Raw genomic sequence first — 25,656 nt, forward strand, 5'->3', positions numbered from 1 at the left:
TACCATATTTTCCAATTGATAACACTCACCTTATGTGTAAAGTGCACCGAGAACTTTGTAGTTATCATGAATTTGTATAGATACCGCCCAACTGGAGCTTCATAGTTATCTTGAATGTGCATAGATGCTGCACATCTGTATATAAATATATATATGCACGTAAAAATTTTATATAATGTGTGTAAAAATACGTCTATATCGGATGTGTGTGTAAAAATATGTCCATGTCTGGATTTTTTCAGTTTTCATTACATAATGTGCATTGTCATTTTTTCGATCATCTGAACATTTTTGTATAGATAATGCAAGCGTTATCAATGGGAAAATATGGTAATTTATTACCGTATTTTCCCATCAAGTCATCAAAATGGGTTAGTGAAAAACAGGTCCACCATTTCAGCCACAGATAAGACCATAAACTTCATTTTGACCCTCCTTGATAATAAGGAGGTAACCGGCTTTTTCATAAATTTAAACAAAGCCTTTGACTCAATAGATCATAGTATTCCTGCTGAAAAATTGCAGTGTTGTGGAATAACAGGGGTACCAAGGTAGTGGATCAATTCATATTTCAAAGATTGTGAGGATATAGTGAGTGATTTTGAATAAATTACCAAAGGCAAATCCAAGCCCAGTCTGAAACTGAGGAATGAGAAATCCCAGGCAATATATTTTTCTCTAAATCCATCCAAGCCGAATCCTCAAACAATAGTGAATAGTCAATGGTTTTGAATACTTTACCAAAGGCAAATCGAAACCCATCGAAGTGCCTCAGGGCTATGTTCAAGGTCCAGTACTTTTCTAGATTGCATTAATGATCTGCACTTACTTTTAATGAGGATAAGTGGGATTAAACCAATTCTATATGCTGATGATACCAATATATTAGTTTCTGCAACCTCCATAAATGAATTTACTTCAAAGAGTACATTAAGATTGCAGCTGGAACTATATTGGCGCCAAGAAAATAGTCTGAAACTGAACAATGAAAAATTCCAGGCAATATATTTCTCTCTAAATCCATCCAAACTTAGTCCTCCAACAACAGTTAATAGCCAAAATATAGAATTAATGCCACCCACAAAATTTCTTTGCATCCATTTGGACTCAAACTTGACATAGGAAACATACATAAACTGCCAATCAAGAAAATTAAGTTTACTGAGTTTCCTCCTAAGATCTTTTAAGAAAACAGTGAGCAAAGATTTGATACTCATGCTTTATTCTAGTCTAATCTGCTCCAATATTGCATATGGTATCATTCTCTGGAGCTCATCTTCTGTCTCCCAAGTCATATTTAAACTGCAAAAGAAGGCTATTTGCATCATTTTATCTAAACCTCCAATTTTATCTGCCCATCCAATCTTTCAAGATCTTGGGCTCCTAGCTTTCAAATCCATATACATCCTTTTCACAATAACATGTATGAAACAAAATCTGTCAAATTTCCATGCTAGTTCTCACTACCGCTGTCACCATACCAGAACCCAGTCATACCCACATATCAAATGCAATCAAACCAAAGCAGTAAGCCTAGTACCAAAATCAATGGGACTAGGCCTGTACAATAAATGATCACAGAAATACTAAGATATTAGAGGTGTAATAGTTTAAATGACAGAAAAATTCCTAACATAAATATTATGACAGTGAGCCTAAATTTATTATTGATAAAATATGATGTATGTATTAAATAAAACCTATGAAAAGACCTATATGTACAAGTATATGATAAAAATGCTTATATGTGAGTGTGTATGTATATATATATATATATATATATATATATATATATATATATATATATATATGTGTGTGTGTGTGTGTGTGTATTTATATATATATATGTATGTATGTGTGTGTATATATATATAATAATAATAATAATAATACTTTATTCATTTTAAAAATGGTACAACCATATTAAATGTCGTCAATCGTAATATTACTTAATATATAAACATAAGTTCTTAAATGTGATGAAGATTGTCACAAAAGAATTTATCCAATGAGTAAAGTGGGTGAGCAAGTAACCAGGTATACACCCTATTCTTGAAACTCTGGATACCATCTGATTTCAACTGAGTAGGCAGATAGTTATACAGTCGTATGTTCATATTGTGAAATGTGTTGTAAGTTGATGACAATCTACAATAAGTAGTATTTAGATTCGATTTACCTCTTGTGGAATAGTTATGGAGGTTGAATCTTAATTGGTAAGTTTCTAGATTAACTTTCACATGAATCAGAGCCTTAAAGATATACAAACAAAATACAGTCATGATTCTATACCTAATAAAAAAAGGTTTGCAGGAATCACGTGGTGGTATATTAGCAAGAGAGCGAATAGCTCTCTTTTGCAGTAGCAAAATTTGTTTAACATGAGGGGAATGACCCCATAACTCAACACCATAATTCAAATGACATTGAAAGAAGGCATGGTAAAGTGTTAAACGATACTCATTTGAAATGATAAAGTTGAGCTTTCTTAACATATAAACAGCTTTACTAAGTTTATTACAGGTCTGACTGATGTGAGTCTCCCAATTAAGTTTTGTATCAATATAAATTCCTAGTATTTTAGCAGTTTCAATATCAGTTGTTTTTGATTTAAGACTGCACACAATATGCTGAGTTTTGTTAGTATTTAATTGTAAATGATTAACATCAAACCATTCCTTAGCCTGTTTTTGGGTAGCGCTAGATCGTAACTTTGCATCTTCTGGATGTTGACACTTTTGCACAAAAGTAGTGTCATCAGCATATAAAACAGATCTAGGTTTTATATTACAGGGCAAATCATTAATCATGATAATGAAAAGCACTGGGCCAAGCACAGAGCCCTGTGGTACACCACATTTTACTTTAAGAGCTGCAGACCGACAGCCATCAAGTTCAACCAATTGGTGGCGATCATCCAAATATGACTTCTATATACATATATATATATATATATATATATATATATATATATATATATATATATATATATATATATATATATATATATATATATATATATATGCTTTCGTAGACGTAACACGGAAGTGCCGAATAGTACAATACACAGTAACACACAATATAGAAACACAAAAAAAGAAGAACACTCACACGTTATTTCTTGATATTTCGACGGAAACAATCCGTCTTCCTCTGAAGATATAGAAGTAATGCAATGCAATCCAATGAAGATATAGAAGCATTACTTCTATATCTTCAGAGGAAGACGGATTGTTTCCGTCGAAATATCAAGAAATAACGTGTGAGTGTTCTTCTTTTTTTGTGTTTCTATATTGTGTGTTACTGTGTATTGTACTATATATATATATATATATATATATATATATATATATATATATATATATATATATATATATATATATATATATATATATATATATATTTCCATGTAGGCTTCCGCGGAGATTATTGATGTAGGAAGTGGTTCTTTCGGGTTTTCTTCCGCGTGTATCCATTTTTCGGACGATATTTCGCCAACGTTCCAGTTGGCTTCCTCAGGTCCACTGAAGTGCCGATGCAGGTTTTGGTCCAATATATATACCCTCCGTTTGGCGCCTATTTTTAGGAGGTGTGCTCTGATTCGTTGAAATCCTTGAGGACACGTTTCCACGCGCTGGCGAGGGGGTAGCCGTCCTCGCGGTTGAAATTTCTGGGCGTTTTTGCAATTTCAATTGCCTCTCTGATGATCCTTGGGTAGTAGCGGCCTTCTTTATTCAATAAAGTGGCGTTGTCAAACTCAATATTATGTGTCGGTCCACTCCAATGATGTTCAGCCACCAAGAACACAGAAGGGCCGTAAAAAATAGACAGTTCCAGCAGTCAGCGGTGGCTGAACATCATTGGAGTGGACCGACACATAATATTGAGTTTGACAACGCCACTTTATTGAATAAAGAAGGTCGCTACTACCCAAGGATCATCAGAGAGGCAATTGAAATTGCAAAAACGCCCAGAAATTTCAACCGCGAGGACGGCTACCCCCTCGCCAGCGGGTGGAAACGTGTCCTCAAGGATTTCAACGAATCAGAGCACACCTCCTAAAAATAGGCGCCAAACGGAGGGTATATATATTGGACCAAAACCTGCATCGGCACTTCAGTGGACCTGAGGAAGCCAACTGGAACTTTGGCGAAATATCGTCCGAAAAATGGATACACGCGGAAGAAAACCCGAAAGAACCACTTCCTATATATATATATATATATATATTCACATTCTCTGTAAATGAATGCTCTGAATTTCTATTTTTTTGACATATCCTAATTGTTGTTTTACACCAATCCTTGGGTAAATATAATTATTATATTATTACTTCCTTGGGAATTGGTTTGTCCATTTCAATGTATGCGTAACAATCTGCTTAAGTGTTATGGAATTTAGTCTTTAGTCTACATAAAACACATGTATTTGTGTAATTTTTGAGGAAATATTAATAATTTTCCAAAGGCAGAATGGTGGAAACTCCTACATTAGTGACTGGTCCAGACAGCATTTCTCTATCTCTTGGCCTCTATAAATACATAATATTGATATTTTATAATATATGACACCTTAAAATAATTTTTTTTTATTTCAGGAATCCTTAAAAGCAAATAGAAATTACTCCAATGAATTCACTTGGATTTTGGAGTTGTCTTCTGATTGGCTATTTGATGAGTCATCTTATAAGGTAAATAGAAAAATGTTGTCTATAAGCATGGTCAAATTATTTATTTAACCATTATAGGTATTTCAAGGATTAATATATTCTCTCATTCAACCTTTCATATTATAATAATTATTCATGGTTCTGTATACATGTGCAATATAAATTTCTTCAAATAAAATTTATGAATCTAATCCTAATCAATGAGTATGATAAAAATGGGTTCCTAAGTTGGGATGAACTTAAGTTCTCGAGTTGGGCTCTGAAAATGAATGTTAACTTAGAACATTTTCTAATGTCATGGAATTAGAGGGAAATTTTCATAGTGAGGTTATAAATGTACAATGATTGTGCAATCAGAAGAACAATATAAATCCTATATACCTCCCCCTTCAAATGATTCTTATTATTTTTATAATTATGGTTTTAAACATAAAATAATATTGTTGGCGGACTAGTATTTAAGTCATGTGTAACTTAACAGGTAGTCACAGTAAAAACAAATCCTGGAGTATTGTTTCCAATTGTATATTTTCTTTCCATCAAAAAGTAATGAAAAGCTAACAGAAGAATGGTCCAGTGCTCTGAAGCATAGAATAATGCCATTATTTTCAGAAAGTATTTAATCTTCTGGAAGTTTCAATGCTCCCTGTAAACAATTAAACATTATTCACACACTCTTTTGTTATTTTCCAACTATTTAAAATATTTACTCTAAAAATCTATATTTTCTATTTCAGATATTGGTCTCATATGTTGATGATATTATTAGAGGGAGAACACATTTATTGGAAGAATTACATGTCAATGAATTTTCTCTTAAGAATACATTTAAAATACTTGAGGTAAGACTAAAGATAAATTCTAGTTAATTAAATACATATATATGTGTATTTTTAAAGCCATTGCTCATGTAAAAATTCAACATAAACCTCTGCTGTTGCCATTGCTTATTTTTTTGGAGTTTGTTTTTTTATTTGGCATTCACTGATTTATTCAAACTGTAATTATAGCTTTAAAAATCTAATTATTAACATTCCTCTTAATTAGAGTAATCAACTTGGTGGTTTATTTGATTTGGTCAGTTGCATAAAATCCTGTTTGCATAATAATGAACATTTACTTTAAAGCCTTAGGTGGTACATATAAGTGTTCCATACATAAGCCTTTCATTTACCAAGCTCAAATTTTGTGCTCAAGGTTCATGAAAAGATTGTTTATGTCAAGTGAATTAAAGCCTAGGGAAAGGAAACTATGTGCCGGTATTCGTAGGCAAGTTTTGGTGGCAGAATTTCTAGAACCTCAATTTCAGTATCTAGCACAAGAAATCTGTGAATCTAATGGTTCCCGTTTAGAGCCCTACCCATACTTAGTTGTATATTAATGGTTAAACATGCATTTTTTTAGCAATTTCTACTTCTTGACATCTTTGGAGATGCATTTCATTGAAAATTATAAACACACATCCACACCTCACTATCCTAAATTTAGAAATGAGCATGTTCCCATTTATTAGTGTCTCAACATCTAGTCATTTCAGTTAATGTATTTATGCATTTGGTGTCTTTGGTCAATAAAAATCTGAAGCTAAGGTACATGTCCATCAGTCTATTGGAAGTGAAAAAATATTCAAAAATAAAAGTTTTATCTTTTCATTTTATTTTAATTTCATTATTGTCCCTTTAAATCCATATCAAATTACCAAATATATTTTTAAACTATTATAAAATATCATACTTATCCATTTTCACCACCTTCTCAATATGTTGCGTTTTTTCTTGGTTACTCACAAATGAGGTTCTCCTTTCTCCGCCTTTGTATATTGTGTATGTATTGAATTGTCGTTGAGTTATAATATGATTTCAGGTATTGACTGTGACATGCTTATCCAGCTGCCATGATCGTGAGTTGATGTGTAGATTCATGAGTTGGTTTCGAATGACCAAAGATCAATCTGTGAAAATCCATGTGCTCAAAGTTCTCACTCTCTTGCAATCAGAGGATGAAGAATTAAGTATGTATTATTAATTGTTATAATAATGATAATCGGTTTTTTTGTTCAAAACTTAAACATTAAGAATCAGGTGTCTACTCATTTTGGAATTCCAGGAAAACTGGGAAAAAATAAGGAATTCTCACATAAACCTAGGATGTTAAAAGGGGCTCTAATTTTTTCCTAATGGGGGATTTGATTTCTTGGAAGGTTTTCAATGGCCAGGGGTTGCTACCATCAGCAATTAAAAAGAACCTTCCTAGTAATAACATTAACGCAGAATTTTTGATGATGTATTTCAATATTCTAGAATCTTTCCTTCTCTGTTATGTGAGATTTCACATTACTTGAATGTAGATATAAGCCAACATTTTGATAAATAACTGACTCTATTGTGGTCTCAAATTAGTCTTCACGTATCCCTAAATACTACAAAGTTCTATGGAATGTGAAATTCACATATTCAGGATAGATAAGAACTTCTTTCTCTGTACTATCTGTGATTTCCCCAAAAATCACAGCTTAGCTTTAGCTTGGTGTGTGCAGAGGCATCACCCAGATTTGAGCTTAGCCCTGTAGTTAGAAGCCAACAGCTCTATGAACTTGGCAATCTTATTATCTGTCACAGCTTCTGCAAATGAAAAGACAGGAAAATCTGAATGATGAATGAATCACAGTAATACTATTTTCAAGTTACTCAGATGATAGATACTTTAAGATAGTAATGATGGCAATGATATTGATGATCATATTATATTAATTCATTGCTACTTATTGATTCAAATAATGCAGGGAAATTGAAAAGAAAATTTAAGATTTAAAGATGAATTGATTCTGTTACGTATATCTTTCAAAATTTCAGGGTAATAGCACTTCCAGATGTTATGGATTGAAAAATGCTTTGAACAATTATATCAAACAAGGGTAAAATATTTTATATTCCTCCAATCTTAGGTGTAATTTGATCTATATTTTATTTACATCTACAGTTTCTTCATTTATAATGAGTTGTTATTTTTATTTCACACCAAATGAGGAGATACTGTTTTTCATCATGCACTTTGAGAGACAGAGATTGAAAATAATACGAGGCAAGTTATCACTCTAAAGGGAAAGATAAATTTGAAATTGTATTTTATTCAAAGGCTCAAATTTTTCTCACCTGGCTGATCTTTTCCACCATTTGCTTATCCTAAGTGAGTTTCAGTAGATGTGAGCTACTTTGCTTTAGTTGCACTCTGTTCTCTACTATGTCAAGGCCGCTGTCCTAAATTCTATTGCCTACACTTTCCTTCCCTAATCCTCTTCCTATTCAGTGGCTTCTCCAGCTAGAACTGGAATGCTGATTGCAATTACTCATAATAACTGCAACCATCATTTGGGTTTGTTAAACAGGAAGCACAGCACTTTGTTGTCTGAGCTGTGATGGTTGGGGAAAACAGGTATTAAAGGTATTACTGACTTGGATTCTCATTGGTAGATAGCTTTTGCCATTCTACAGCCTTCATATATGAGGCGAGTGAATTAAAGCAATTTGATACTCGTCAGGGGTGCCTGTCGTCATATGAAGTGTATCTCATTCATGTTCCTTTTCCATAATGTCATTACCTTTTGTGCATACTTTGATGCAGACTTTTTGAAGGCTAGTTAATGAATGAGGCAGGTCTTGTGCAATAGAAAAACGTTTTGGATGTTGTATCCATTAAGTTTGAAATTATCTACGTGTGCAAAATGGAGAACATGAATTAAAGTAAAATCACCAGACGTTATGGTTAATGGCCATAATCTCTTCACCATTTTGAAGACAAAAGGAAAAATCAAGTCTGCTTTCATATCATTGAACAAATATTTTGAGTGATGCAAGCCATAAATTGCTCCCAGATGCAAGACTTCATGCATTTGGGGAAGTGGGAAAACAATGTTTTCACCTTCGTTGTTATTTATCTTTGTTATTCAATAACCAACTATATTTTGTATGAGTTGCTCACTTAATTGATCTCAATTCTATGTATTTGGTGAATTTTGAATGGCTCTACTTACGTTGCATGGCATTCCTTAATACAGACATGTTCAACTATAGTTGGGGAAAATCCTGGAATTTATTTCTCTTTGTTTGGGGAAACCTTTTGGTAAGGGCCAGACTTGGGGAAGCGCATTTAGTGAAGTTAAATGTAATATATTTATATAGTTAAGTTAAAAGCTAAAACCAATAACATTTATTTCAGTTGATTTAAATCATGATAAACTTTTAAGTTAATCCTTAAGTTGTTTCACTATTCTTGTGCTTGTATACACCCTTCCCACAATCTCACTATACTGCCATTCTTCTCAAACAACCTGCCCAAATGTAAACTCATTCACCACTTCCATCTTCTTCTCATGCATACTAACTCAACATCTTGCAGATAATTTCCATCTGCGAAAACCACCATGTTCTTATCCACATTCACCTTTAGATTCATCCAGGAGGGACAGTCATGCAGCCTCTCTAACATGTCTTGCAACCCTTCAACACTTTCAGCCAGCAAGGCTGCATCATCTGCATATGAAAGCACAAACACCCTTGCATCCATCACTGGGCCTCCATCCACTCCTTCATATGGTAACCTCATGCACTCATCAAAAAAGATCTGGGAAAGCTATGGGGACATAACACACCTTTCATCACTTGTAATCAGCCATTCAACTATAAAATTCAGTTTTAGACCTCAAAAATTCTTTGTAGCTTTATATAGTGCTTCAGTTGCCAACAAAAGTCTGCCTTGAACCTCAAACATCTTAAGAACCTTTCATAGCAACACCATTCCCTTCCTTGTGAAATGCTTTTTCCAGTTTTACACACTCAAAACAATCTTTTTCTCATATTCATGTAATTCCTAAGGCACTACTGCATGTTATAAATCTGGTCTGTGCATCCATGGCCAGCTATGAAGCTACCCTACAGCTCCCAAATCTTCCACCCAGTCTCCTTTCTCACCCTGCTAATCCAAGAGTTTCCTTGAAATACATTCTTACTGTAATATTAATCCATCACTGCAGCAAACTCATTATTAATATTGTAGGACAAATATTTATTATGACTATTAGTAAGTGTATGAAAGTTTCCTTGGCCCATCCATTTTATATCTATATATTTATTGTATTTACTAATCTGTTTCTACAATAAAGTGATCAAGTATCCAGAAGTCATGAATGAGCTCATACTAACCTGTCAAGAGTTATGCACCACATCAGATACCACAATGGCCAAATGGTGTATTCGAAGCCTTATGATTGCTGAACCCAAAAGGGAAGAATTATCTCATTATCTTCTTTCACTTGTTCAAGTAAGTTTGGTATTGGAGAGAGTTAGTAAGAGCTATCATTAACATATTGACCTCTTGTTAAGCATCCTGATTTCTGTTTGCTGTGTTTACAAATATGTCAAATTAATTTGTGGATACATGGAGCGTCACTGAGTTCATTGCATCATCTATTTAATGACAGTGGAAGACTTGTAAATATAAATGATTTTTTAGATGATTTATTTATTTTTATTATCAAATTTTCTTTGGAAAAAGAAAAAGAATGAATCTTGAGTTATTGAAAATAACTCCATAGGTAGGATAAAATATTATTTGAGTCATGGATTTACTTCCAGGAACTGGTGGCAAATATGACTTCACCTGATCTGCTGAGGTCTTACTGCTCGATTTACTATTTGGGATACATATCACTATACATGGGTATATACTTTAAAGATGTATTACCCGATGTTCTATCTAAACAAGTAAGTCCTATGCGATTTAAAATGTGTTTACGCTCCAATAAGGTAATATCAGTAATTAAGTATTTAATGAGTGGGATTTAAGCCTCCTACCATTAATTTTATTTAAATATTTGCCTGTGTATAAGATTTTGCTCTTAATATTATTAATTTCACATAATATCTACTAAGAATATATTTAAGTATTTCTTTACTTCACAGAATGATTTTGAATGTTTGTAAAACTTCGGTCTTATGCATTTAAGCCATGCCTTCAGCCAGACAATGGCACAGATTACGATTTTTCAATAGGAATAACTAAACACAATACATTATTTGTCTATAATTATATCATACTCTTGGAAGCCATGGTGGCCTGAGGTCACCACACATTCCAGGCCACCATCTGTAACTCTTAACAAAGGGATTCTTCTGTAGAGCAAACCTATTCTTGGTGAATATTTTGTAAAAGTTTGAGGATTTCAAATTTCTACTTGTACATTCTCTTTTATCACCATTCTGATAGCGCACACATGCACTCATGTATGGGGTTATATGTGTGTATTGGTTTTCTAAAATTTACAAACTTTCACTACTTTTGATGCAGTGATGTCTCTCCAAATTTTTTCCCTTCTGTCTTTTTCCATATTAGGTGTTCAACTTGAACTGAAATTATTTTTTTAATGAATGTATTTCTTTGAATATTACAGGTAATTGATAAAGTTATAATCAGAGAAGAATCTTCCAGTGATGCTTCTTCATTCTCCTTTACTCACCCTTCACTCAGCATCGAAATCAAGGTAAATCTCACTCTTCCATTCTCCTCCTCAAATATTTCTTTCTACGTTTTAGATGTAATCACCCTCAATTTCATTGTTGTTTGTCTTGCTAAAGCTAACTAGGGAATTTCTTCCTATCTATTTGAGTTTACAGCCAGAAATACTCTATTTTCAGCATGTAGGAGGTCCATCCATCTCTCACTTATTTATCCATAAAAACCTTGAGCAACCATGATGATGTGTTTCATCCCTATGCCATGCCATATTTTAGTCCTTACTAGTCAGTCATAGTCCCAATCTCTGAAACTCAACTCACTATCTTCATACATCACTTCTATAGTATTCATTAACTGATCATTCACTTCATATCCTTTCACAATCTTTGGAAAATATCCTCTTGTTTTCTCCATTATATGCCTTCTTCAAGCCATAAAATAATATATCATTATGTAGTGCTTTTGATTTTGAGGCTTAATATATATTAGATTATAGTATTTATTAGTAATCATTAGGCACTACTTACTCACTGGTCCAACTGCATTGGCTGGTGTGGTGCCCATCCCATTTTGGGCAACTCTTGAGTAGCTTTGGAGGTAATGTAATATCATCAGTAGTAAATATTACTTGTCCCTGCATATCCTAAGCACTGCTAACTTTCTCAGTTGATGCTGTAAGATTTTTATGCTTTTTTTAGGCCAGATACTTTAAATTCTTGGCCCAGTGTGCTTTTGAAGGGGGGGCCATTTCCTATGATGATGTCCTTGAACTACTGTTTGAAGTAATTGAAAAAGAAGTAGACTCTCCTGCACCAAGTTCACCAAGGTTTGAGACAGAAATTTACTTTATTCTCAGTAGACCTAGATTTTATTTTTACAATATTCATAATAGTTTAACCCAAGATTGACCTTTCATCAATTAATATGATTTGCATTAGTACTATGAGGTCCAAAATATTATGGAGTAATCATGGAGCAGTGCCATCAGCATTAATAAATGTAATTTGATTATATAACTTAACATCGTTATGTATTATTACATGACAGAATCCACTAAATATCAGGTCAATTCAGCTAAATCTCCTATTAATGTATTTCGAGGAGACACAAATTTTCATATATTCTAATGCAAATAACACAAGAATTTGTTTTGAGCAAGTAATTTCAGCCTGCACACCTCCAGGAGTAAGTAGTTTTAACTTACGAAGTGTGGCAATTCATGATGATAACATGGGTTTTACATGATGACAGTTGACTTTTATCATTGAATTTCTCCTTTATTGTCTATACTCTTATGGGTTCCATGTTGTGTAAACATTTTATACATGTCATATTGTGTAAAATTTTTTGACAAATGACTAAATATACTAAAATGTGAACAAATTCAAAACCTCATCAGAAATGACGATGAGCTTGCCACATTTTCTACATCTACAGTCAAACTTAGGTCACTGCAGAATTATTTCATGGATTGAATACATTCTATTTCGAAGAGAAAGTTTCATCTTTGAATGAATATTATTTACTTACCGCACCCAAGATTTCCCAATTAAGTTAGATAGAACTCAGAATATGTGGTTTATTTAGTTAGACATTATAATATAAATAATTTTTGAGATAAAAGTTGTCATAATATTATTTTTTAAAGTGATAATGGAACAAGTAATACTTTTTAACCCTAAATGTCAATGTTAATTTAAAATCTGCAAATAGACTGCAAGAATTCATGTTTTTTATTCGCCTTGATTACCAAAAGTCATTTAACATTTTGACTAAAATGTTTTAAAATTTTGAAATTATTCAACTTTTTTGGAAATTAAATATTTTAATATGTTCCTGGCGTTAGGATCAGTAAATGTAATGATCTGTTGACTGATACAACTTCTCCCCTTCCTTTTGCCACACATCATTACATCACCTTGTCTCCCTTGCCTGAAAACCATATGGTTCCATTTTGAAGAATTAGCCGCACTGTTTACCTGGGATTCTGCAAAAGCCCATTTAATGTGATTCATCTCCCTGTATTCATGATACAATTTCAATGGCATTAGTCACCATGTTTTAAGAAGAAATCGCATGAAGTACTTAAATGGCACACTTTTTCGACAACTTGTTGCATCCAAATAAATTTGTAATTTGTAGGGAATTTAATGCTCAATATATCATCATTTTTCTTTTTTGAAACTTTGACCTGCCATTCAATGATTATGAAAACAGTATGAGAGGATCAAAGTACAAACTTTGATAATCTCCCCTCATTATTAACACATGCTCCTGAAGACCTGAATGAGTTTTCTTTCCATGGCATATCTCATCATATAGTTAATGACTTAACAGATGCAGCATGTAAATAATCTCTTTTTCCATCTTGTGTATACTAACTAAATTGATGTACTGTTTTTGTTTCATGATGAAGCCATCGTAAATCGACTTCTGGTGAATAAAGCAATACATAAATAAATAAACATGCTTTTAACCAGGGACTCCTTCCCCCCCTACTCAAAATAGGTTGTGTATCTGCATAGGGGCATGAGATCCCAAGCATGTTTTGTTAACTGCTGTAAGGATATGTAAGGGAGGGGGCATTTGAGGGGAATTTGATCCTAGGGATTTGTCATGATTCACTAGGGTGAAAGAAGAAGAGGGACAGTTAAAATGATGAGATCACTGGGAAAATCTCTGCAGTAGCAGGCTTTTTTGCTGAGTTTGGGGGATAAGCATGTTTTTATCTACTTACTCCTAATGGATAAGCGAGGTCCTTGAGTCATTACCTTTCCTAAGCAAGTTCCCTGACATATTAGTATTAATATATTTGTATCAAAAAGTTGCAATATCTACTTAAAAGTTAACAATGATGAATAAAAACTTCTGCATTTTGAATTAAAAATTAGGACAATATTTGAACTCTTTTTATGTGTGTTTATTTTTCAAAACCCTAACTCATTAAAGAATGATTTCTAGCAATTAATGGGCCATTTCCAGCAAATAAATTTATATGGTAATGACTAGGTGACTGGGAAAATCTTAGAACACTGTGACATTTTTACTGAGTTTGAGGGATCAGCATGTTTTTATCTATGTACATACCCATGCAGGATTAACAATTGTAGAGCACCTATTATTTGATGCCAGGTTATCTGATGAATGGATGATTGAGATCCAGACAAAAATAGGCTTTCTCTCACCACTCATCACTAATCCCCCTTCATCTTATCCAGCTGAGAGTAAGTTACCTTTAGAGTTGGTGAATCACATGTGTACAAATGAGCGATATTGCTTATAACACCCCAGAGATCTTCCACAGGTGTGGTCATACTAAAGTTATACATAGTCATACACTCTAGTGTACAAGTACAAGTATAAATAGTTGTACATTCTAGGGGTAGAGCATTGGTCTTCTGGCTGGAGGACCCAGGTTTGATTCTCTACATGCTTCTGGGCACACTTAGCTTCACCCAAGTTATGTGGTCTTAAGGGTACCAGATCTTCCGGCGAAACCATAAGTGGCACATGGAAAGGAACTGGACCCCTTACCCTGATGTGTGAATTTCACATTCTGTTGGGCTTAGTTCAATGAACTCTACCCTCACCTATCAAACTTACCTTCGGGTTGATAACTGTGGTATATAAGGTGTGATCAAATAAGACCGGACTGATTTTATTTTGCGCAAATTGTTCAACGGATCAAAACGAGATACAGTGCACCATCTAGCGACACATGTGACGACGAAAACGAGAGGTGTTGCGTTTGTTTACGCCCAGTCGTTACGCAGCAGTAACGGTGTGTGTCTTAACCTGTTCGTTGCCGCGTGCAACGGCAGCAATGAAGGAGCTAGAGGAGCAGCATGTGTGCGTAAAATTTTGTTTTGAACTTGGCAAAAGTGCTACGGAGACTTTGGAATGATTCAGCAAACATTTGTTAATGAAGCTATGAGTCGAAGCTAGTGTTTTGAGTGGTGCAGTCGTTTTAAATCGGGCAGAACCTCGACAGATGAAGATTCGCGAACGGGGCGGCTTTCCACTTTGACAGACCCAAACCATATCAAATTGGTGAACGATTTGGTGCGGACAAATCGCCGTTTAACTGTTAGGGAGATAGCCGAGGAAGTAAACATTAGTTTTGAATCCTGTAAGACTATTTTGACTTACATTTTGGGCATGACGCGCGTCGCATCAAAATTCGATCAGCGCTGGCTCACACGGCACTGTTTGTGACCGAGTTTTTCGCCAGAACCTGAACTTCCGTGATCCCGCAGCCACCCTACTCTCCAGACGTGGCTTCATCAGACTTTTTTTGTTTCCAAAGTTCAAATTAACCTAGAAAGGGTGCCGATTAGACTCTATTGCAGACATTAAAACTAATTGTACGGCAGACCTGAAAAGGATCCCTAAGGCGGCTTACTAGGCAGGGTTCGAGAGCTGGAAAAAACGTTGGCAAAGGTGTGTTGTCAGCCAAGGCATGTACTTTGAGGGCGACAAAATCGATTAAGCTGTATTTGTCGAATTAAACAAGTTATGAAATCAGTCGTGCCTCTTTTTGACCACATCTTGTTAATGGATTTGTGGGGGAAAACTTGATCTTTCTTATTATTTAAGATGCCATGTATTGATTACGTTGAGTGAATTCTCAAGAAATCTTATCACAGCTTAGTTCAATGAACAATGAAATTCACAAAACCTGGGCAGTTGTAAATCATCAGAGGCAATACATACTCATTCCTGCTTATTTACTAAACCTCTAATCAATCTCGTCCCAAAAATATCTTATTATGGTCATAGAGGATACATAATTTTGATGTTTAAGCACTATAAGAAACGTTGAAATGATTCATTTAGAGGAATTCTTGAGTCTGCGATTAGGATGTCATATTTAGGAAAGAGGAGAATTTTCAGTGGCATGAAGGTGGGTGTTTAAGACCAATTACATGTGAAGTATATCATTAAAAAGTATAAGTTTACAAAAGTAAAACTTTTAAAGTATGGGGGAACTGTTACAGAGAAAAATCATCCAAATGATCATAGATGAGACTGATCTTAGTTGTGGCAGTGTATGGAAAATTATTGCATATGTCAAAGGTGTTAGTACACACAGGTTCCACAATTTCAGACTTAATTTAAGAAACAATCATGGTGCGACCTCTCAAGGTAGATGTTTAATCTTTTGAAATAAAATGAGGTTTTTTTGGTTGCCAGTTAACTATGAATGAACCTTGGATCTATCAATGAATGCTGGGATCAAAGAAATGAACAAGGAGTGGATGCACAGCGAATGACCTCCCCCCAAGCAGGCTAAGGTGCAGAAGTCTAGAGAGAAGGTCATTCTGTCTTTTTTAGGACAAATAGTAGTAGTAATTGATTGCAAGTCAAACTTTTTTGAGCAAAAATGTTGTGCCACAGGGGTGCTATATTTGGTCTTCTGATGATCAATGACTTACCAAGTAACATACCTGCTGATTGTATCCTGAATGCTGATGACCCTACTTTTATAAATAAATATCAAAATCCTGTACAGGCACATGAAGAACTGAAAAAGTGTAACAACAAGGTAGGGACTGGTCTCAGCTAATAAACTATTTTTATATAGTAAAAAAGCATAATATCTTATATGAAACAGAAGTGCTGGTAAAGCTCAAAGCTCTGCCAAGTTCCTAGGGTTAGTTATTGGTTTTAATCTTTCCTGGAAAAGTCATGTAACTGCAATCTCCAAAAAATTTTCCAAGAATCTCTTCTTAATCAGGGGACGCAAAATCTGTGTTCCTAGAAACATTTGAGATTTGCCCATTTTGCCTTTTTTCAAAGTCACCTAAGTTATGGCCTAAGGCTTTGGGGTAGTGGAAGTGACCCAAAAGCTCTGCTTGTTACAAAATAAAACAGTTAGGATTGTAACCAGCTCTGCCCATCATGATCACTGTCATCCACTGCTTGTCAGGCTAAGAGTGATAACCGTCTTTAATATATACACTTACCAGTGCTTGATTCATGTAAAAGATAATGTAAATAACTATGTATTAAGAGGCTTTATATACATAGCCATAATACAAGGTCAAAAATATGGTAGACATGACCCTATGCAAATTGTCCAAAATCTTCAACCAATCAGATGACCTTGCCTTAAAATTCTATAACCAACTTCCCCACACTGCAAGACTGACTAGCTATGATAGTTTCAAATATATAATTGAGAATTGGTTGATTTTAAACCCCTTGTATTCTCTAAGTGAATATTTTGAACTGAACTTCTCAAGAGTGAAATTATAATACATGCATATCTTTTCACCATGGTAATTAATGTATGTATTTATATGTTTTTCTTTTGATGGCATCTATAGTTGCAAGTCCTGTTGTTTGATGAATAAAGATTATTATTATTATTTGAAAATTTTAATGTTCTCATAATATACACAATAAAGTTAATTATAAGGGCAAATGCATTTTTATTTCAGCATTGGTGAGAAAGCTTGGATGAGACTTGCTGCTGGTTGTGCTGTGTTGCGTGTCCTTCGAGCAGGATCAATGGATATGTTGACTCGCCATCAATTTTATCTTCTTTCTGACCTGATGATTGTAAGTGATATCTACCAAAATTTCTTGAAATAATGCTCCTAAATATAAAAAAAGAAAATCTCCCGTTTATATAAGGAAAAAGGAAACTGAATAAATGGAAAGTTAGAATTCTTCTAACTTATTTAGTTTGTAAATTAAATTTTCGTTAAATAGCATAATTATCCTCTGCTACAGTTGCTATTATAATGAAACTCAGTGATTGAGAAATATTTAATACTAAATGCTTACTTCCTCCCAATGAATGAGGCTTTTGCTGTAGACATTGCTCTAATTGAAGTAATTCAAGTTGGTCTTAATCTACTCCTTACTCTTAATGTTTGTTTTCTCTCTGCCCAACTGAGCTGCAAATAATATTCCCATAGGTTAAATACTGTAATCTAGGTTCAGAGTTATCATGTATACAGTCTGGGAAGGGGCACATCAAAACTTCACTGATGAACTTAAATCTCTATTGATTGACAAAATAATTAGCCACTTCATGTTACATTATTTTAATATTGCATTTACCTAAGTCAGCATATTTGAAATTATCCAATGGGTCTTCCATATTATTATGCTATATGTGAATAATACTTAAGATTTTGACTCATATAGGTTAATTGGAACAAAATCAAATTCAGCCCTTTCACTTCCCAGATTGAAGTGATTAGATAAGTTGGCAAGGGAATTGATAGACATTTAGATATTTTTGAGGAATATGTAGGTATTGTGGGGAAATGAGTATACCAGTTATGCGGTATCTTTAAATTGCTGACATTTAGCATTCAAAAGTTCATAGAGGATTAATAGAAGAAGATGATATTTTCTTTACTGGTTGGCCATAAACATACGAGGTCTGTCCCAAAAGTATCGTGACTGTTGTGTTTTTTCAAATATTATTTATTTATTCATGAATATCTATTTTGTCCCCTTCAAAGTAATCCCCATTAGATATTATACACTTGTGCCAACGTTTTTTCCCATCCTCGAAGCACTTCAAAAAATCATTTTTTGTGATCTTGTTCAGCTCCTCCTTTGATGCAGTCTTTATCGCATCAATCATAGCGTAGCGTTGTCCTTTCATGGGCCTCTTCAGTTTTGGAAACAAGAAAAAGTCACTGGGGGCTAGGTCTGGGGAATACGGTGGCTTCGGCATTATTAGTCTGTTGTTTTTGGCCAAAAATTCGCACACAAGCAACGACGTGTGAGCAGGGGTGTTGTCATGGTGCAAAAGCCAATTTTTGTTCTTCCACAAATTTGGGCAATTGTGGTGAATTGCTTCGCGCACAACTTGCAGGTAATATTCCTTATTTACCGTTCTACCCTGTGGCAAGAACTCATGATGTACCATGCCCCTGCAATCGAAGAAAACTGTAAGCAAAACTTTCACATTCAACCAAACTTGGCGTGCCTTTTTTGGTGTTGGCTCATAGGGTGCCTGAGGTAGCAATTCAAATTTTAATTCATGAATTTTGGCCATTGCAATTACAGATTTGTGAGCTGGTGCATTGTCTTCATGAAACAGCACTTTCTTCTTAGCCAAATGCGGCCGCTTTTGCTTGATTTCTTCGCTCAAATGTTGCAATAAGCTCGCATTATACTTGCTGTCTGCAGTTTATCCTTTTTTCATGATAGTCAATGAAAATTATCCCACGGGCATCCCAAATAACCGACGCCATGACCTTGCCTGCAGATGAAACAGTCTTCACCTTCTTTGGAGCCGGTTCTGCCTTTTGAATCCATTGTTTTGATTTTTCTTTTGTCTTGGGTGTGAAGTAATGAACCCATGCTTTATCCATGGTTATGAAACAGTGCAAAAATTCTGCTTTTGCTCGATTGTGAGCAAATGCGGCACCCATCTTGCTCACAGCTTTCTTATGTCCAATTTTTCAGTCAATATGCGATGTACCACACTTTTTTAAATGCCTCATATGTATGCTAGCTCATGCACTTTCAGTTGACAATCATCAAGTTTCACTTTGTGGATTTTCTTCACCAATGCTGGAGTTGTCACATAATTTGGTCGACCAATGAGATGCTTGTCTTGACAGCTTGTGCGGCCTCTTTTCTACTCTGCTACCCAATGTTTTATTGTGGTAATTGAAGGAGCAGACTCACCCAGAGTAGAATCCAGTTCAGCTTTTATATTGGTTGGGCTGAGGCCTTTCAAATAAAAGTATTGTATCACATAACGAGGACCAATTATCTCCATTTTCACAATTTCATGAGAAATGTTCACTATTGATGGCTGCCAAACAAATACTAAACCACGTAGCATCTTCAAACTTGAAACGTATGCTTTATAGATTGCATACTTTCTAATACAGTGATATATTTCAAACAACTACCGCCATGTCTAGGTCAGGCTGGGTACTTATGGGCCTTCCCATCTACATCAATATGCTCTATATGAATAGTAAAACAAGGTTTACTGTCAGAGATAACCCCTAAATCGGACATGCTCTGTCAAGGGTAATTACAGGTAAGTAATAATCGAGTAGATTAAATTTAATTATCTGGACTGCATGTGATTTGTGTGGCACCATTCACTTAGACAAACATTACAGAGCTGCAGTTCTATGATGTAACTACGTTAGTCAAGTGGACAAAAAGTATTTAAATCGTCTGCACATAGGTATTTAAGTGGCCAAGGAACAGATCCAATATCGTCAATAAATAATAGAAAAAGAATAGGGTCAAGGAGGGTCCACCTCAACACAAGTTCAACTAATACTATCTTTCCTAAAGATTGTGAAGTCAGGCAAGTGCAGTTCCAAAGGAAGTCCATCCCCATTTCACCAGGTTTCAGTTGAAACAATAGCATCTTAGTCAGAGAAGACAGCTGTCAGATTAATCATGTACAATTTATATTTCAGACTATGCACATTTGGATAATATACAGCAAAGCAATTTTCTTTTTTACTGAAGTAATGTGAGGTTTTTGTCACCGATTCTTTCTCAACAATTTTAGGAACTGTATTTTGCCACTAGGTTATCAGCTCCATTATCATGTTGCACACAAAGTTCATTCTTCAACGCCAAGTTTGCTGTTTAAATTAAATTAAATCAAAGCTTCTCCATTGTAAACACAGGCTTCTTTTATTTTTCACTGTTACCGAGTTAAGATTTCATTCAAGATGATGGCCAGATTTGTCAACCAGACATTGATCAGGCTAGATGTAAGTCACATAAGTCAGAAATATTTACAAAGGAATAGCATTTACTGATGTTTTGGCGTATCATGTGTTCATATGCTAGTTAACTACTTTTGGAGTTCTCTCATCATTATGAATAACTCTAGTTATATTGGAATGTGAAATTCACACTGCACATGGGTGCCAGGGTTACAAATATGCCACCCAAAAAATCGCAGAGCTTGTATGAATTTTTTTTCATTTCAACAAATGTTTCTTCACCACTCACTCCTTGGGGTCATATCTTTCTCATTTCTTAATATTAGAATTTTAAAGACTCTCATCCTTTATACTTACAATTCTGAGATTCAGAAATAAGAAAGATATAAAACCAGGGCATGAATAGTGAAGAAAAAGTTATCAAAATGTTTCTTCGCCACAAAAAGGGGAATCATCAGGAATATTGATGAAAATATCTTAATATATGAAATTTCATTCAACAGGATGAAGTAGCTGAAGTTGCAGAGGTATTTTCTAATAAGCTCCGTACTGCATTGTGGTGTGACTATCCCACTATTACCATGCCACCAGAGCTACTAAGTTTGTTTATATTGATTGACGTTGATGACTCAGATGTTGAAGCAGATGAGGTAAACAATTCTGTCACAACTCTGAGGTACTTATTTTCGATGAAACTGAACTTCGTCAATTTGCACATAAAAACTGAGGCATGTAAGTAAATACTATTATTCATCAGTCAGTAATTTTGTAATAAGGACAAATTCCAAAGAAACTGCGGGAGATGCCGCAGCAGTAACTTTTAATGGAGTCATCCGCCAATGTGCATTTCAATGCAACAATCTCAGACAATAAAAATCATTCACCTTGACCAGGATACCAGTCAAGGCGAATGACTTTTACACTGAAATTTTTGCATTGTAGTAAGGAATTTTAATAATAATCGAATCAGAAATTTCACCGAGTCAATGGAAAAATGTTTGGTTTTTGTGGTTTCATGATTACCATTTCATTGGAATAAAGGATCTTGTCTGTCAATATAGCCCTGATTTTTCCTGGATACCAGAATCCAACAAAACCCTGGTATCCAGAAAATTAAGTAATGTGAATATGTATTCGGTAGATGAAATTTTCCAAAGGGATTCCAAAGGATTTAAATGTGGGACCCTCTAATCAGTGACCAAATGCTCTATCCACGAGACTAATATATGGCTTGTACTCTAGAATATGACTTCACTACTAGGATTTAAACTTATCCTATATGAACAGCTGATCCCACGAAACACTCTTTTGCTTCTTGAGGACTTGAAGTACAAAGGCATGCCTGTTTATAAAATTTAGTTCATTTTTCAAAGAAGATGATTTTTCTTCATCCATGGAAAATTCTGATTTCTACTACCATTCCACTTTATTTCCACTGATGAAAATTGGTGGAAATAAAAAAAAGTTTAAATAAGGGCATGGTTCTAAAAAGGGCTAGCCGAAAAGAGAGCCGAGATCAAGGAGTGGATCAAGAAAGGACCGAGATGACAGATGTTTGATGAAACCAGAGCACAAAGCGTATGACAATCTCTCTTTTATTTCTGGAATACCTAGGAGATCATCAGAGTCCTGAGGAAATATAATGTGGCCACATGGTTCAACTGCATAATGAAGATAGCAGATGCATAACCTGTCTCACAAAACCTCTGCCGAGGAAATATATGGAGTAATTAAAATAACTAAAATACTGGCTAGTTTGATGTCTTTCCTATTATGCAGTGTGCCTATGATTTTGGTAAAATAACCATTGTTAATGCACTATGTTTGATAACTTGCTGTTCTCTCTTTATATGGGTATTTGGCATTGAGATGTTTAGCAGCCTGTGTCACAATGAGTGAAAGGTGGTCATTTTTTGTGAGAAATGATGCCTTGCATTGCTATGAATGATTTGATTAGTATTTGCATTATTTCTAAAGATGAAAAAGTTTAATTTTTGGTTGAAATTGGAAATGGTATTCTGAGGAAAGTTTAGGTCCCTTCATTTTCTATCTTCTATGTGAATTTAATGGATATGTCAATGCCATTGAGTTTTTCCACGAATTTTTTAGTGTTCTCCCTGTTTTCAACCTGGATCCTGGGTCATATATCTAAGAATTTAATGTGGAATTTGCAGTTTTTCATTTCTTTTAATCATGAAGTAGTTCTGCAAATTCATGTGGGAAACCATTTCCAGTACATTGAGTTCCATGTTCATTGGGAAATCATATATTGCTGAGGTATGTAGCTACATTAAAAGTCTACATATAGGATCACAAAAGAGCGGCAAAGTAAAAGGTATTCTAGCTCTCAGCCATCTCTGAGCATACATGGAATAAACCCAGACATAATATTGTTTATGAAGAAGTATAAAAAATAGCTAAGGAGAACAGGAATTTTCTTAGATTATTATAGGAGACCATAAAAATGAAACTCCACAGGAGTTCAAAAGGGATGGATACCACCTGAGCAATGCAGAGAAAGATGTTCTTATAGAAACGAGCAATCACAGACCTGCAACTAAATGGACTGACCAATATAAAGGTGGCCAAAATCAAAGTCTAGCAAATTGGACCTGAAGATGTGACTAAAATGCCAGAAAAACAGTTATGTGAAAAAGCTAATGCATGCAGCAAAAATGGGGAATCAATGCTGAGGGCAACAAATTATTTCCAATGAAACCTTTAAATGAACATTCTCTGGCTGATGTCACTTGGAACCACATTGACTCACTAGGAAAATTTCTTTCCCTGTTGAAAAATTCACACATATCTTTACTAATAGATTTTCAGATCAAATTCTGTGATAAATTATTTTCTAATTTTAAGTGGTAATTTTGCAAACTTCAATACATTATTAATCATTCTTTCACCATGTAGTTTCAGAATATGGACCTCATGTGAATGAAGTATTAGTCTATGGGCTACTGGCTTTATCACACAGCAAAATATTTAAAAAATTTAATGATTTAGAGGAACTACACCGAGCCAAATCAAAATTGAAAGTCTTCTTGAATTTTTTGATGAATGATAAGGATGAAGATAAGAACTTTTATATGAAGCAAGTGGGAATGGTGAAGACACATAAATTAAGAGGTGAAAATGAGAATTCCAATAAGGTATGTTTATCTCTAATATTTTCCGCATCGCTTCTGTAGTCTATCTTGATAAAATGGTGTATATTACATATCCAAAGCAAAAATATGTTGAATTTTTCCAAAAATACCTTAATATTGATAAATGTGGTAATTGACCTTCTTGTAGACATTGTTCACATGCATATGGCAACCTTGATTTTCATTATGGATTAATAGAATGCTCGTTGTGTCATGTGCTGAAACATTTTCATCTGAAGCCATTGTTCCTTTAAATTTTATGAGTTAATGGTGCACATTTATGATTAAATGAAGCTTAATAATATTCTAAAATATTTTTTGGTGAATTTTGGATATCTTGTATTTTTTAAAATATTATTGGGAAAAAAACCATTCTGTAGTTTTGGAATTCTATGTTTTTAACATTGGGAAATAATTTATTTTAGCTTATCAAACGAATGTAAATCAGAAGAATGTAAGGTCATGTAATATAGCCTTTGAGGCATATTCTTCTCTTTTATCTACGAGTTTATAATGGTTATGTGGTTCTGTTTAAAAGCACATAGCAGCATTAAAAACCATAAACAAAGTTATCTACCTGAAGGTCTGTTTGGTAGAGTTCACCCAATAAGCCCAACTGTTTGAAATTCACTCTTCAAGGGGGGTAAACCGCTCCTTTCACTGTACCAGTGATGGTTCCCTGGAAGTTCTAGTAACCTAAAAATCACACATGAAGCTGAGGGTTTGCAGAGTCATGTCCGGGAATTGAATCCAGGTCCTCCGGTCAGTAGTCCAGTGCTCGACCCTTGGACTACCACATCCCTTTAATAACATTAAGAAGTTAATTTTATCTTACTAGCCAAATAACTCACAGCAGTTACTCTGAAAGAGGTTTGTGAAAATTGGTGCATTGAAAAAAACAAATAGCAAATATTGAGGGACTCCAAGTACCTGAATGTAATTTGGGAAATAAACCTCTGTCCCTAGCTTAAGTTCTCCCATGTCCAAAGACTTGGCCATCTGTGGAAAGCAAGTAAAATCCTACTTCAGTGAGTGTTCATGAGAGGATCATGTGAGCTATTCAAGTTTGGTTTGAAAGGGAAAAATGAAAATTATTTTATTTTTACAAAATCTCCTTTTCAGCTTATGCATGTCATTCAATGAAACTCCAGTTTGTGAGCCCCTTCCAAATAACGGAATTGTTCTAACTCTGCAAAACAGGCATTTGTTTCTGAAATCAGCTCCTTGTTTGAATGAAGTCTTCTTCCTGCTAATCATTTTGAAAAATAGTCATTAGTCCAAGTGATGCAAAGATGGAAGGTTGAGGGAATGGAGAATGAATTAGAATTATGACCCCATTAAGTTTGTGTCCACGACTACAATGATCTGGTGTGTTGCCATGATAGAAATCTACTTTCTTGTGTCTTATTCTTGGGAGTTATTCTTGCAGATTGATTTTTAAAAGGTCTAATAATGATGGATGGAAGGTATCTGTAATAGTTTGACCCGGTTCCATATATTCAATGAAGATTATTCCTTGGTTTTCCTGAAAAACCTTCTCCATAACCTTCTCACTGGAAGTAACCATTTTGTGTTCTATGGTGCAGACTTCCAGGTTAAAACCAATTGCTTGGACTGTTCCTTGGTTTCAGATAAAAAGAGGAATATC

General features: G+C 34.5%; 1 protein-coding gene across 1 annotated transcript in view; it reads left to right on the plus strand.

Annotated features, from left to right (window-relative positions):
- Positions 1-25,656, plus strand: part of LOC139689525 (sister chromatid cohesion protein PDS5 homolog B-like) — a 42,679-nt gene that overhangs the window by 12,563 nt on the left and 4,460 nt on the right. The window contains exons 5-12 of the mRNA XM_071586698.1: positions 4,598-4,690; positions 6,533-6,680; positions 9,181-9,261; positions 9,828-9,985; positions 11,115-11,204; positions 11,878-12,005; positions 17,623-17,743; positions 21,360-21,506. Coding sequence (XP_071442799.1) covers positions 4,598-4,690; positions 6,533-6,680; positions 9,181-9,261; positions 9,828-9,985; positions 11,115-11,204; positions 11,878-12,005; positions 17,623-17,743; positions 21,360-21,506 — 966 coding nt within the window. The remainder of the gene's footprint in view (positions 1-4,597; positions 4,691-6,532; positions 6,681-9,180; positions 9,262-9,827; positions 9,986-11,114; positions 11,205-11,877; positions 12,006-17,622; positions 17,744-21,359; positions 21,507-25,656) is intronic.

The sequence above is a fragment of the Hetaerina americana genome, unplaced genomic scaffold (genome assembly GCF_022747635.1).
Source record: "Hetaerina americana unplaced genomic scaffold, ioHetAmer1.1.p SCAF_24, whole genome shotgun sequence".
In the NCBI taxonomy this organism is placed as follows: domain Eukaryota; kingdom Metazoa; phylum Arthropoda; class Insecta; order Odonata; family Calopterygidae; genus Hetaerina; species Hetaerina americana.